Here is a 12,491-nt window from a genome sequence, read left to right on the forward strand (position 1 = left end):
CATGATCGGCTCCTGCAACAAGGACCCCGCCCCCCTCAACCACGGCTCCAAGCCCCTCCCACCAAACCCGGAGGACAAGAAGAAGAAAGACCGCTCGATCAGATTCATCCTGACCGGAGGAGGCGATAAAAGTGAGTACTACTGGTGCATGAGTGATGTCATATTTAAAAATGGCTGCTTTATGCTGCAAAGGAAGAGTTCAAACGGCTGCAGTGTTTCTAAGTCCTTGGTCACTCTGATCAAAATGACTCCAGTGGCTGAGAAGTCCTCCAAGATATCAGCTTTTTATTATGGGCTGCAGCTCGATCAATACTCCACAAACACATTTCAGTCCTCCTCAGTGTGTCTGCTTCCACTTTTCACAGCCTCCACCTGTGCATGAGAGGTGTAGTAGTGGAGTTTTTCATCAGTGTGGCCTTATTGTGTCAGAGCTGCTATCAAACCCTGCAGCAGAAGGTAACTCACTTTCACTCCTCTGAACGTCTTTTGAATTCGGATTAGGAGTAAACTGTTTATTAAATGATGGGAGCAGATATCTTTGAGGATCCTTTGATATGGATATGTTAATATTGAATGTGTCTAGGTAGGAAAAACTGTCCTGAACAGGCCACCGTACAGAGGATACCTTGGCCTAACAAAAAAAAAACAAGAATTTCGGAGTAGAAATAACTTTGAATCAGGGCAGTGATGAAAAAAGAAAACGCTCACTGCTCAGTAGAACTCATCTGAGGTTACATCATGAGGTATGAAAAATATATAAAAATGATTGTAGATTGAAGTGAAGCCTCCTTTTGTATCCCTCATGTTTTTTTACTTGGCCCTATTGTGTCACTACTGGAGGTAGACTCTTCCATAATGTCTCATAATAATAATAATAATAATAATACAGGACTGCAATCATGTGTTAAAAAAGAAGAAAGAAGAAGTTTAATAGAACAAGCAGTCTTATTTAAAGGCAAACTCCTTTTTCTGTTTGCGATACTTCCTACGAGTAAATCTGATTAATAAAGTTTAACAGCAGTGGCGATCGTCCAAAACGTAATACGTAGAAGCTAGGCTAGCTGTTTACTCCTCTCAAGTCTTGTGCTAAGCTAAGCTAAGCTAAGCATGATATGATACCCCCATAAGAAGATGCAAAACTAAACAAGCATGTACCTGTTGATGTTTATAAAGTAGCCCATTGGATGCTTCGACACCATAGACTGTGAAAAACATGGAAAACAGCCTCAGTGATGTCACATATTGGTTTCTGAAGCAGACTTTTGAAGCCAATCGATGCCGGTCGCCATATTAGTAATCTTGTCTCAAACTAACTTTAATAAGATCTAGCAGCAGGCAAAGAGGTGGAGCTTAGGCGGTCCTTAAGCCTCCTGACCAACAGCTACAACCCCCCTTCTTATGAATATGAACGCTCTGCTGCATGAAAACAAAACGGATGAGTAAAAATAAATGACCTACTATACAATGTGTGCTGTTAAAGCCTGAAGTTTTCAGAACAAATAGTTGACTCTAGCAGTCTGTAACAAGTAATTTCTTGCTGTTAAAATGGGCATTTTAATATGGGGTGTGTGTGGTTTCTTTTGGAGCCAGTCTTAAGTGGACACTCGATGAACTTGCAGTTTTTTTGCACTTTCTTGGACTCTTGGATTTATTTTTCAACAACAGAAGTTTGTCGCTTGTTCCACACACAGCAACAGCGATCACCCATGATGCTTTGCAGGAGCCTGGTGGTCCTGCATCATTGTTAGTGATCCCAGGGGGTTCCTGTGTCTGAGATTCTCAGCAGAGTAATGATTTCCCAGAGGATCACTGTGCATCGTTCACAGCATATGGTGTCTCCTTTGTGTTATTTTCCTCACTCTGTCTGCATCTCTCTTTCCGTCTTCATTACTGTTTCTCTTTATGACTGCTTCTCTGAGTTTTCCCTCTCCTCAGTAATTCTTCCTTTATTCAACCTCTTTTTTTCTTTTCTTTGGTGAAACACAAATTAGAAAATCTGGTAAATGTTTTTTTTTCTGAATATTAAGCATTTTTAGATTTTTGAACAAGGGGCTGTTTCTCTCTGGAATTAAGATCTTTGTAGGAAATGTATTAACCCGCTTCTCTGCAACTCTTCTGCAGCTTCGGCAGCAACGGCAAAACTCTAAATCTCCATGTTTTTATTCTCTTTTAAAGTGAAAAGCCTTTATTCTTTTCATTAATAATTTATTAGATCATCCAGATTCCTTTTGGTTTAAACTGAATTAACTTTAATGATCACAATTGAACAAGTATCCTCTGTAAACATGACCTCATGATGGTTTCTTTGAGCTCACTCTAATGACTTAAAGGTGACATATTCTCCTCTTCAACCAGTTTAAATAAGTCTCAGAGCTCCTCAAAACACGTGTGAAGTTTCTTGTTCTAAATCCACTCTGATCCTGTATTTGATCATGTCTATAAACCCCTCTATTTCAGCCCTGCTCAGAACAGACTGTTTCTGTGTCTGTACCTTTAAATATGTAAATGAGCTGTGTCTGACCACGCCCCCTCTCTGGAAGGGCTTGGGTGTACTCAGTCTTTCTCGCTCCATGTCCTATTGTTTACGGTGAGAAGGCAGACTCAGAGGGCAGAACAAACACCTAGCTGTGGGAGTGTCACCCACCTGGGGGAGGGGTTACTGCCCTTTGTGATGTCATCAAGGGAAGATCTCCAAACGGCCTGTTTGAGCACACATTTTCTGAAAAGTGGTGCAGGGAGAAGACAGAGAGGATGGACTCTTCTCAGAAAAATATGGTAAAGAGTACTTTGCATAATATGTAACCTTCAAAGTAATTTTTGTTTGTTTCTTAATTTTTTTCTTCCAGCCTATAAGAAGAAGGAGCGTCCAGAGATTTCTCTGCCGTCAGATTTCGAACACACCATCCACGTCGGCTTTGATGCTGTCACCGGGGAATTCACTGTAAGTGTTTGTACGTCTGATGTTTGTGTGGTTTTTTTTCCCCATGTGTGCTGTAACACTCCTAAAGCGACCACGGTGTGCGTCTATGGTGGGCATTTAGTGTGTCTGGTGTGTTTGCATCACATTTTAATTGCTCACCAAAGGACCAATGTTCATTGTTGCGTGCGAGAGTGTGTGTATAAATGTGTGTGTCTGTGTGTTAGATGCACACACACAGTTGGCGAATGAACCTTTTTAAATAATCACATTAGACAAAGACTCCTTGTTTAGCTGACTCACTTGATCCGCCTGACCAAGCTTGTTTAGCTGGGAGTTAAAGTGTGTGTGTGTGTGTGTGTGTGTGTGTGTGTGTGCGTGCGTGTGTGTGTGTGAGTGTGTGTCTGCGTTTGTGTGAGTGTGTGTGTGTGTCTGTGTTTGTGTGAGTGTGTGTGTGTGTGTGTGTGCTTGTCCTTCCTGTCCTGTAATCTGGGACATACAGAAGTTCCTTCTCCTCTCCTCATACACATATCTATATGTATGTGTATCTTTTATTGTTTGTTTGTCCTTTTTACTGAGATCAAAACAACGTTAATGTAATCCATAAAAGTAAACAACAGTGTAGAGGAGCACAGAGTCGTTGTGTTTGGTGGATTGATGCTTGAACATTGAGGAGAAGATAAAACCTGAGTAGAGCTCAAGGACGGAGCAGAAGGTGTGTGTGTGTGTGTGTGTGTGTGTGTGTGTGTGTGTGTGTGTGTGTGTGTGTGTGTGTGTGTGTGTGTGTGTGTGTGTGTGTGTGTGTGTGCGTGTGCGTGTGCGTGTGCGTGTGCGTGTGCGTGTGCGTGTGCGTGTGTGTGATGGACTGACCCAGACAAACGAGTGGAGAGAGAGAGAGTTGGAAAAGAGATGTGACCCAGTTATGTGATTGAAGTACAAATATGACAAGGCTGTCTACTCTTTAGAAAGCCTGTGTGTGTGTGTGTGTGTGTGTGTGTGTGTGTGTGTGTGTGTGTGTGTGTGTCTGCGTTTGTGTGTTTTTCTTTCGACAATGTTTTGATGTATTGTCTGTCACTAAATGTTTCTCACAAAGCTACGGACGTTTGTCTTTAACATCACTCATATAACTAATCTAACTTAATCTACAAAGTGTAGTAATAGAAATGATCACTGCACATTAAATAGAGAAAATAAATTAAACTTGAGGGCCAAGAGAGAAGAGCTCTGCACAGTCCCATCTTCTGAATTTGCAAGTCATTGACTGTCTGTAAAACTTGGATGTAGTCAAGGTGATGTCAACAATATAAATCTGTGAACTGCTGTTTTACAGCCTTGTGTTTGGCATTTTACCTATTTTCATTTTGGCTTTTTGGAGCCAGGAGTGACTATAAAACAGTCCTTGATTGTTCATCGACTGTAATACTAATAGACCTATAATTAACTAAATGAACATTTTGAACAGCGCTGTAGTTCAAGAGGAATAGAAAATTGAAGATAGCAGCTGAGCCCATAAAGTCAGTAGGAAAAGGTTTCCTGAAGTTCAACTTAAATGAGAAAAAGGTTTATTAGCTCATTTTTATACATTCAGACTTTTTTCTGTAACCACTGAAGTCGCCCCCTGCTGGCCATAACAAAGAATCAGAATCAGAATCGTTTTTTATTGCCAAGTGTAAAATACATTTACACATACAAGGAATTTGACTTGGTGTATTTGTGCAAAAAACAGTTAACAAAGGAAAAATTGCAATAACTTAAATAATAAAATATGGAAGCAATTACAATATATGTACCATTTAAAAATGTAAAAGTAAAAGAAACGCAAAATGTGCAATGGAGTATCTGTGCAGTCTGACAATGAAACAAATCTTACAGTGTAGAAAAGAAAGCTGGTTACAGAACTTACCCATTCACTTTACTGTTAAAAACCTCAAGGCTATGTCTGCTCTTCATGTGCAGGAACAACAACCATCTATGTAAACTATTATGTTTAAATTTGGTCGTGCCCGTTAATGCATCGTCTATGTTGTCCTTTTTATTTGTTAAAACTAAAAGATAAGTTTAGATATGATACCATAACACTATACACAAGAAGAGTTACATAAAGGACGTCACATTCACGTAAAATATAAAAACATATTCAGAAATAAACAGAAAAACGAAATCAGGTTCTTGTAATCGTCCACTCTGTCCACTTAAGAACCATTGATGGTGACTGAAGTTCACCAACAAGGACTTAAAAACACTGAAGTATATTTTACAAACACATAAATATAAAATACTTCAAATTAATTCTTTCTGTCCATGCTCTATCTCTCAACGTTGTGTCATGAACATTGGAATAATCATTTTCACTGATCAAGCTAAAAAAAATATCAACAGAGGAACAGAAAAATGTCATCAGATCCTAAACTCACACATTTCTGTGTGTGTGTGTTTGTGTGTGTAGGGCATGCCAGAGCAGTGGGCTCGGCTCCTGCAGACCTCCAATATCACCAAGCTGGAGCAGAAGAAGAATCCACAGGCCGTCCTCGACGTTTTGAAGTTCTACGACTCAAAGGAAACTGCCAACAGCCAGAAATACATGAGCTTCACAGGTACGGACAGAAAGACACACACACACACAAACACACACACAAACACACACACACTCTTTTACATTCAAACATCTTCCTTCTCTTTAATATTGTTTTTCTTCTAATTTCCCGCTGTGTTTATGTTCCCTGCAGATAAAACCACAGACGCCTTCAACTCCTCCAACACAACGGTAAGACACAAAACTGTTTGTTTCATAATTTAGTCATAACATCTCTGCACGTTTGTTTACGAGGCAGAGGAAGTCTCAGAATATTAACAAATAAGAATTAGGCACAGGCTTTATTGATGCTGAAGCTAGCTAAAGATAAAGCCAATAAAAGAACGACTGTGGGAAATTATTTATTTGATTGAAGCAGTTTGCCTGCAACCCACAGGACTGACTTCTAACTTGAAGGAACATTTATCGTCACAGCTGCTGACTCTTATACTGAGGCTCACAATCAACCCATACATCCTGTCAGGAAACAAACATGCTGGTGCAGCTCTCAACAGAGATGAGACTGAAGTGAGCTAGCCTCTCCCATCACCAGCTCTGTAAAAAAAACTCTGTAAATTGAACAGATATTTTAACTTCTTATGGATGCATTCTCATATGATAATGAATACATAAATAAAATATGGCAAAATAAGTAAAGTACTGTCATATATTTCATATGTTTGTCTATCGAACTAATGCTTGAAGAAGTGATGTGCAAGTCACCCCAAATACTCTGTTTACTATGAGACTGCATCCAGAGACCTTAAAGACTGTTTGGAAAATAGTCGTAAAATTGTTAAATTGAATGTGTTTCTTAATGAAAATCTTTGTTGAATATTTCTTTGTTGTTTCTGTGGAGCTGATGACAATCTCAGCAGCCCCGGTCTCAGCTGGATCAAACATGAACAGACTTCGATGTGGTTTTTAATTTTGAGCCTCACTCTGCATGATATCAACCATCGACCTCTCTGAGAGTTGTCAGACGTCAACGGAACCAGCTTTTAGTACTGATGAGAGTTTTCTCAATGCTTTTGAGTCTGTACATTTACTGTGAGTTGAAAAACATCTCATCAGCTTATCTCACCCGGGTTTATCAGCACTTCTTTGCCACTCATTCTCCTTCATGTTGCTGCTAGCTTTTTGTAGAAAGATGACATGCTCATTCTAAACAGCGTCTACTGAACTTGCTCTTTCATGTAGAAATATGTGATCAAAATTCAACAGAAATATAAAGCTTTGTTATAATGAGGTGTTTGGATTTCTGAGCTCTGGTTTCTTTCCAGCTGCAAGGCGAGGTTGAGGATAAATTTAAGGGTAGTCTCTCTTTGAGGAAAGTGGAGCCGGTGTGTCGTCTGTCAGGGTGACAAGGTATGAAAGGATTATAAGAGAGGAAGGAGGGAGAGCTGCGGCGAGAGAGGATGAGGAGATTAAAGGAAGGAGGGGAGGAGATGAGGTCTAATCTACCATTTGACAGGACAGAGCGGAGAGCACGATAGGAGATGCAGTGTCGATGGAGGGAGAGGGGAAGAGTGACTGAACAGGTGAGATGAGAGGGAGAAAGAGTGATAGAAATGGAGAGAGGGGAGAGACGGATACTGTTCAAGGACAACTGTGTAAAGAAGAACAGAAAGTGCAGGATTGTGTTTCCTCTGAACTGTTTAGTTGTTGCATCTGTTTCTGACCTTCAGTGTAGCACAAGTTAGCTCTTAAACTTTATGTGATTATGATCGTTTAAGTATTATTCATTAACACTGACTCCAAGGGGAAAAAAACGTATTCATGAGCTTTCACCTATAAACTCCCAAATCACCATAAGTGACAAACTCCCAGCATGCTGCAGGATGTTCTCAGACATTAGAGCAACGTTTGCTAGCTATAATATTATCATAACAGTTTATAAAAGGACAGTATGATGTTTGTATATGTCAGTTTGCATCTTAAAAAGAAAAGTTTAACATTTGAAACATGAGAAATAGAAACATTCAAGAGGAAACCACTCAGTTCTTTACCGGACAAACTGTAGGAGAGCAGGTTAGCTGAGCTCAAATGATACTCATCAAAATATCAGAAAGGTTGTTTAAAACCTGTTTTTTTGTCTACATTGGAAAATGACAGAATAAATTACATTAAAGATTGTTAGACAATGAAATTACCTTTGGATAGAGCCAGGCGAGCATTACCTCTGTGTAAAGTCTGCATGCTAAGCTACGCTAACTTATTATACACAGACATAGAGTGGTTTCTTTCCGCTTATCTAACTCGAGTATTCCTAAAATGTTTGATTTTATCGTTTAATCTCTGTTGTTTTTGATAAATTGCTGCGATAAAAAAGCTCAGTTAATTTGTCACTATTTATTAAAGATTAGTAGAAACTGTTAAATTAAATTATCAAGCATTCAAGTGAACTAGGTCATGTGTTTTCATGTCGTTCAGATCACAGAGTTGCATAATGAATGAAATGCAGATGTAGCCTCTCAATGCTGCAAACACAGACAACATGTGTACAAGATTTGTTTTTATTGTGCAATTTATATGAATACATCCTGATGCAGAAATGGAAGCTTAAATGTATCTTTAGGTTTTTTCCTGAATTTGTGGGACAGGAAGGACAAAGATACTGAAAAGACAATGGTTTGAATCTTAAACATCTGTAACACCCTGTTCTTTAACTTTGATAATGTCAGTCTATGAGCAAGCAACCACAAACATTTGATAATAAAAACGATGCTTTGATGTCAGCTGTTAAACCAGAGGGCTTTAAAACTACCTGTTGAATCCTGATCCTGAAAATAGTTACATTAAAACATATTTATTGGACAAATGGACAACTTTATTTCAAAGCAAAGTTACCTGTGATTGGCCAAAGAAAAGGACATCACACAGACACGCAGAGCCTTAAATTCAGTTGTTTTGTTCCAAAGTGAGTTAGTGAGACTTTGTGTTGTCGCAGTGAAAGTGTTGCCTGGAAGGTGCCTTTAAACAAAACTTTGAAGGTGAGAATGCAGGAGGGAGGAGGAAGTGATGGCGATGCCAATCCACCAGAGATGCACTCCTCTTCCTCCCCCCTCTCTCTCTCTCTCTCTCTCTCTCTCTGGTTTTCTCTCTCTCTGTCCTCTGCATTGTGAATCAGCATCTTTTCACCATTTCCCTGTGTCTGCAGCTTGGCCACCAGCCGAGCATCAGACCATCAGAGAGAGAGAGAGATAGAGGAGAGAGGGATGGAGAGGAGGATGTGTGGCAAGGGGCATCAGAAGCCAGACATGACCGGGGCGTTCAGACAGCAGCAGTGATGACGAGAGCAGGGCGAGAAAAGGAAAAGGAAAGAAGGAGGAAAGACGGAGAGGAGTTGCAGGACGAAGAGGAGGTTAAATTTAGATTAAAAATGAGCAGAGAAGAAGAGACAGAGGCTGGGAGGACTGATCTGCACCATGAGACGATTAAGCAGTGACGGCAGGAAGCTATGATGGGTCTGGTATCGCTGTTGGCTCATGTGAAGATGATGTCACTGAGGCACCGCCCTCTCTCCCCTTGTGACATCAAGCAGAGCTCCAAGGCCGTGTCGGAGACGCCCGCCATAGCAACCGTATCCGAGGACGATGACGAAGATGAGGCAGAGCCGCCGCCGGTGATCGCCCCCCGACCAGAACACACCAAATCAGTAAGGACACACATGTTCTTTCTATACTTATGAGGACCCAGTAACACCACATTTGAAGTTTTTGAAGGCCGTCCAAACTGTCCTCACTTTGACTGTGTGGCTTAAACACTGAAGTGCGTCTTCACAGAGAGAGAAACACACCTCATGTAAGCAAACAACACACACACACAATCCATCACCTGCTGAAGAGTGTTAAGACATATGAATATAATCACACTCCTGCCTGAGGATGCATTTTAGTTTTTACACAACAGAAATTAAATATATTTTTCAGGGGTGAAATTACTGGAACCCTTTTTGTGAAGAAAGTTAACGAAGACAGTCTGAACTCTTTCTGTTTACATTGCAACTTTTTTATTTTTATTTTATTTACCGGTAACCTTTTTTTAAGCAGGAAAGAAACTCATTGAGAATAAAAGAGTGTCCTGGCCAAGACAGGCAGCAAAACATTTACAGAGTTTCACACGGACGACGAGCAGCCAATCTTTCAAATACAAAATACATCAGACATTAAAAGACACAAATAACAAATCCAAAGAGCAAAATGTTTGTCAGAAATCATCCACAACATCTACAGCCAGATGTGTCCGCCTCCAAGTAATTTAACTTCCTCTTTAAAGCATCCAACGAGAGAAGTTCATTAAGTTTCAGCTCTTTTTGTAATTCGTTCCAAGTAAAGGGAGCAGCAAACTTAAACGCCTTTTCCCCCGGTTCAGTTCTGACTTTTGGAACAGACAGTAAGAAAAGGTCCTGAGATCGAAGATTATAAGTCCCTGTACTCTTCTGACTGATGAAGGTCAGAAGGTATGAAGGAAGCAGACCTAAAATAGATTTGTAGATTAAAGTACGCCGATGTTTAAGTCTAAGTAGGGTCAAAGAAGTCCACTTTTATTTAGTATCTGATTGTAATAATATTAAGCCTGTTGATGAAGAAGCCCGCTTATTTAATTTTTTTTTTATTGTCAGTGACAAAGCAGCCTCCTTTGATTGGTGCCAATTTTATCTTAAAACAAGTGTTATGGCCTTCTCAACAGCTGGAGGTCAATAATCTGATTTCTGACATGTTGAATTCACACATGCTGAACTAAACTAAATAAACTTGAAATTGCCCAATTGGCTTAAATATTCAAAGATCCTTCACTTAAAGTAAGAGGCCTGGTCCAAACCAAGTAGAAACACCCAAAGATAATTTAATTTAATTTAATTTAATTTAATTTATTCAGATCTCCATTAGCCATGGCCTAAGCCACAGCTATTCTTCCTGGAGTTCACCAAAACAATGTAGACTATAAGCTGCATATCATATTACATCAATAACCACAAAAACAAACAAAACACAACATAAGTGACAATAACAAAAACAATACAACATTCAGACATTACACAACAGAGGACCTGGATAACGTTAATAATGCTAATATGCACAGGTTATGGAGGTGAAATACAAACACATCAAGGGTTAGATCAGCATTGTCTAACAGACATCAGAGAGTTCATCAAGGAGATGCTTTTTCAATTATATTTTAAATCGATATATACCACCAAACATCTCATGCCATTGGTAACTATTCTCCTGGTACTGCCACATTTAAATTCACTGAGCTAAACAACATCTTTTTATGTTTATCTATCGTCACTGCTTTGAGATGTATTCCATGTAAGCAGTGGATGAATCTGAGACACCTGAACTCAATAACAAGTAGAGTCGGCCGCCCTCGTTCAGCTATAATGTATACATGAAGAGATAATGCATCCAGGTTTTCACATCTGAAGCCTTACACACATTTAATCAGACCGACATTAAAGGAGTCAACAGATTGTGACTCACACACTCTGAGGTCTCCCAGGTTTGCACTAAACGGTCCCAGATGAGTCTTTGCTGAAGTCCAGGTAAAAGTCGTTCCTTAGATTTCTCACACACATTAAGCCTCACTTTAACTCTCTAATAAGACCACAAGGACCTGTGTGTGTGTGTGTGTGTGTGTGTGTTTCTGTGTGTGTGTGTGAGTGTGTGTATGTGTGTGTGTGTGCGCATGTGTGGCAGTCACAAGGGTAGCAGGATGGTTTTTAATTTAGTTTTTCAAAGAAGCTCTCTGTTCTCTGCTGGGTCTGGTCCAGGGTGCTGTTAGGTGCACCTACAGTGACGTACTCAGGTTTAACAAAAAGTCCAGCAGTGAATCCTGAAGTCATTACAATGTTCAGCTTTAGTTGAAACAGGCTAAACAGGTGGTTATCATTTTGGAACACATGATAACAAATAGCAAACAAAGAGAACAAAATGAAGTTACTCAGAAACAGCATCAAGCTGGCCTGTCTTGGTATATTAACACATTTTCACAGTCAGGAGAGAGAATCTAATTAATAACTTGTAAAAAAAAATAGTTTGAAACATTTAAAGCACTATGATGTCTCAAGTTTAAATGTTTCTTTTTCTTCACATATTCTTTCAGATATACACGCGTTCAGTGATCGAGCCCCTCCCTGCTCCACCGACCAAAGATGCCGCGACCTCCCCGATCTCCCCGCCGACGGCGTCCGCTGCTGCTGCTGTTACCCCGGCCCCACCTGCAGAGGGAGCTCCCAGCAGCCCTCCCAGTGCAAGCCCCGCCCCTGGGCCTTCTGTGCCCCGCCCCCTGGATAAAACCAGGAAGAAGAAGATGTCAGACGAGGAGATCCTGGAGAAACTACGTAAGGCTCATTTTTACACCCAAACACACTTTTTAAAGACTCCGGATTATCTTTAAAGTGACATAATCTAAACTTTTATCATACAATTCATATTCTATATTACACATTTATATCGTATAGGTGACCTCTTCACCTGACATCAGTGTTCGACCACTTGTGGCTAAGTGGGAGCAAATACCTTCAGGCATGTCCAACACCTGGTAGAAAAACCTGAGACTAAAAAAAGAGTTCAATAATGTTCAGCACTCCCATGTGGATGTGATGTTTAAACCTTTAGTGATAAAGTGTTTTAAATGATGCTCAAAATAGACTTTAACATATTCAGATTATCCACCAAAGAAACATAAAAATAACTTTTCAGCTGCTGATACGAGGCCGACACACACACACACACACACACACAGTGACATACACCATGTTTATCGGTTATTGCTTTTGGACATTAGAAAGTTTAACATTCATTTCTACAGATTTATCCTCACCCTGAACACTCAACCAAAATGCGTTGTTTTATTTGACTCTTCAGTCGTCTCCAATTCTCTTTTTTTTTTTCCTGAAATGTGTCCTTGAAGAAACAGCTGAGTTGAATCCACTCATTTGGTTTTACATGAAATCACTGGACAGAAGATGACTTTTAAATATTGTTCAGTGAGTTT

The 12,491-nt window shown here is 39.9% G+C and overlaps 1 protein-coding gene across 4 annotated transcripts in view; it reads left to right on the plus strand.

Annotated features, from left to right (window-relative positions):
• pak1 (p21 protein (Cdc42/Rac)-activated kinase 1) overlaps nt 1-12,491 on the plus strand; it is a 63,725-nt gene that overhangs the window by 36,611 nt on the left and 14,623 nt on the right. For 3 of the 4 annotated variants that reach the window (XM_020643480.3, XM_065960101.1, XM_029279253.2), the window contains 6 exons: nt 1-131; nt 2,847-2,941; nt 5,364-5,511; nt 5,644-5,681; nt 9,031-9,147; nt 11,598-11,835. The exon at nt 1-131 is cut by the window's left edge and continues 90 nt beyond it. In XM_020643480.3, coding sequence (XP_020499136.1) covers nt 1-131; nt 2,847-2,941; nt 5,364-5,511; nt 5,644-5,681; nt 9,031-9,147; nt 11,598-11,835 — 767 coding nt within the window. The remainder of the gene's footprint in view (nt 132-2,846; nt 2,942-5,363; nt 5,512-5,643; nt 5,682-9,030; nt 9,148-11,597; nt 11,836-12,491) is intronic. The other variant, XM_020643481.3, reaches the window with a different exon arrangement.

Source organism: Labrus bergylta, chromosome 11 (genome assembly GCF_963930695.1).
Source record: "Labrus bergylta chromosome 11, fLabBer1.1, whole genome shotgun sequence".
NCBI classification, from domain to species: Eukaryota; Metazoa; Chordata; class Actinopteri; order Labriformes; family Labridae; genus Labrus; species Labrus bergylta.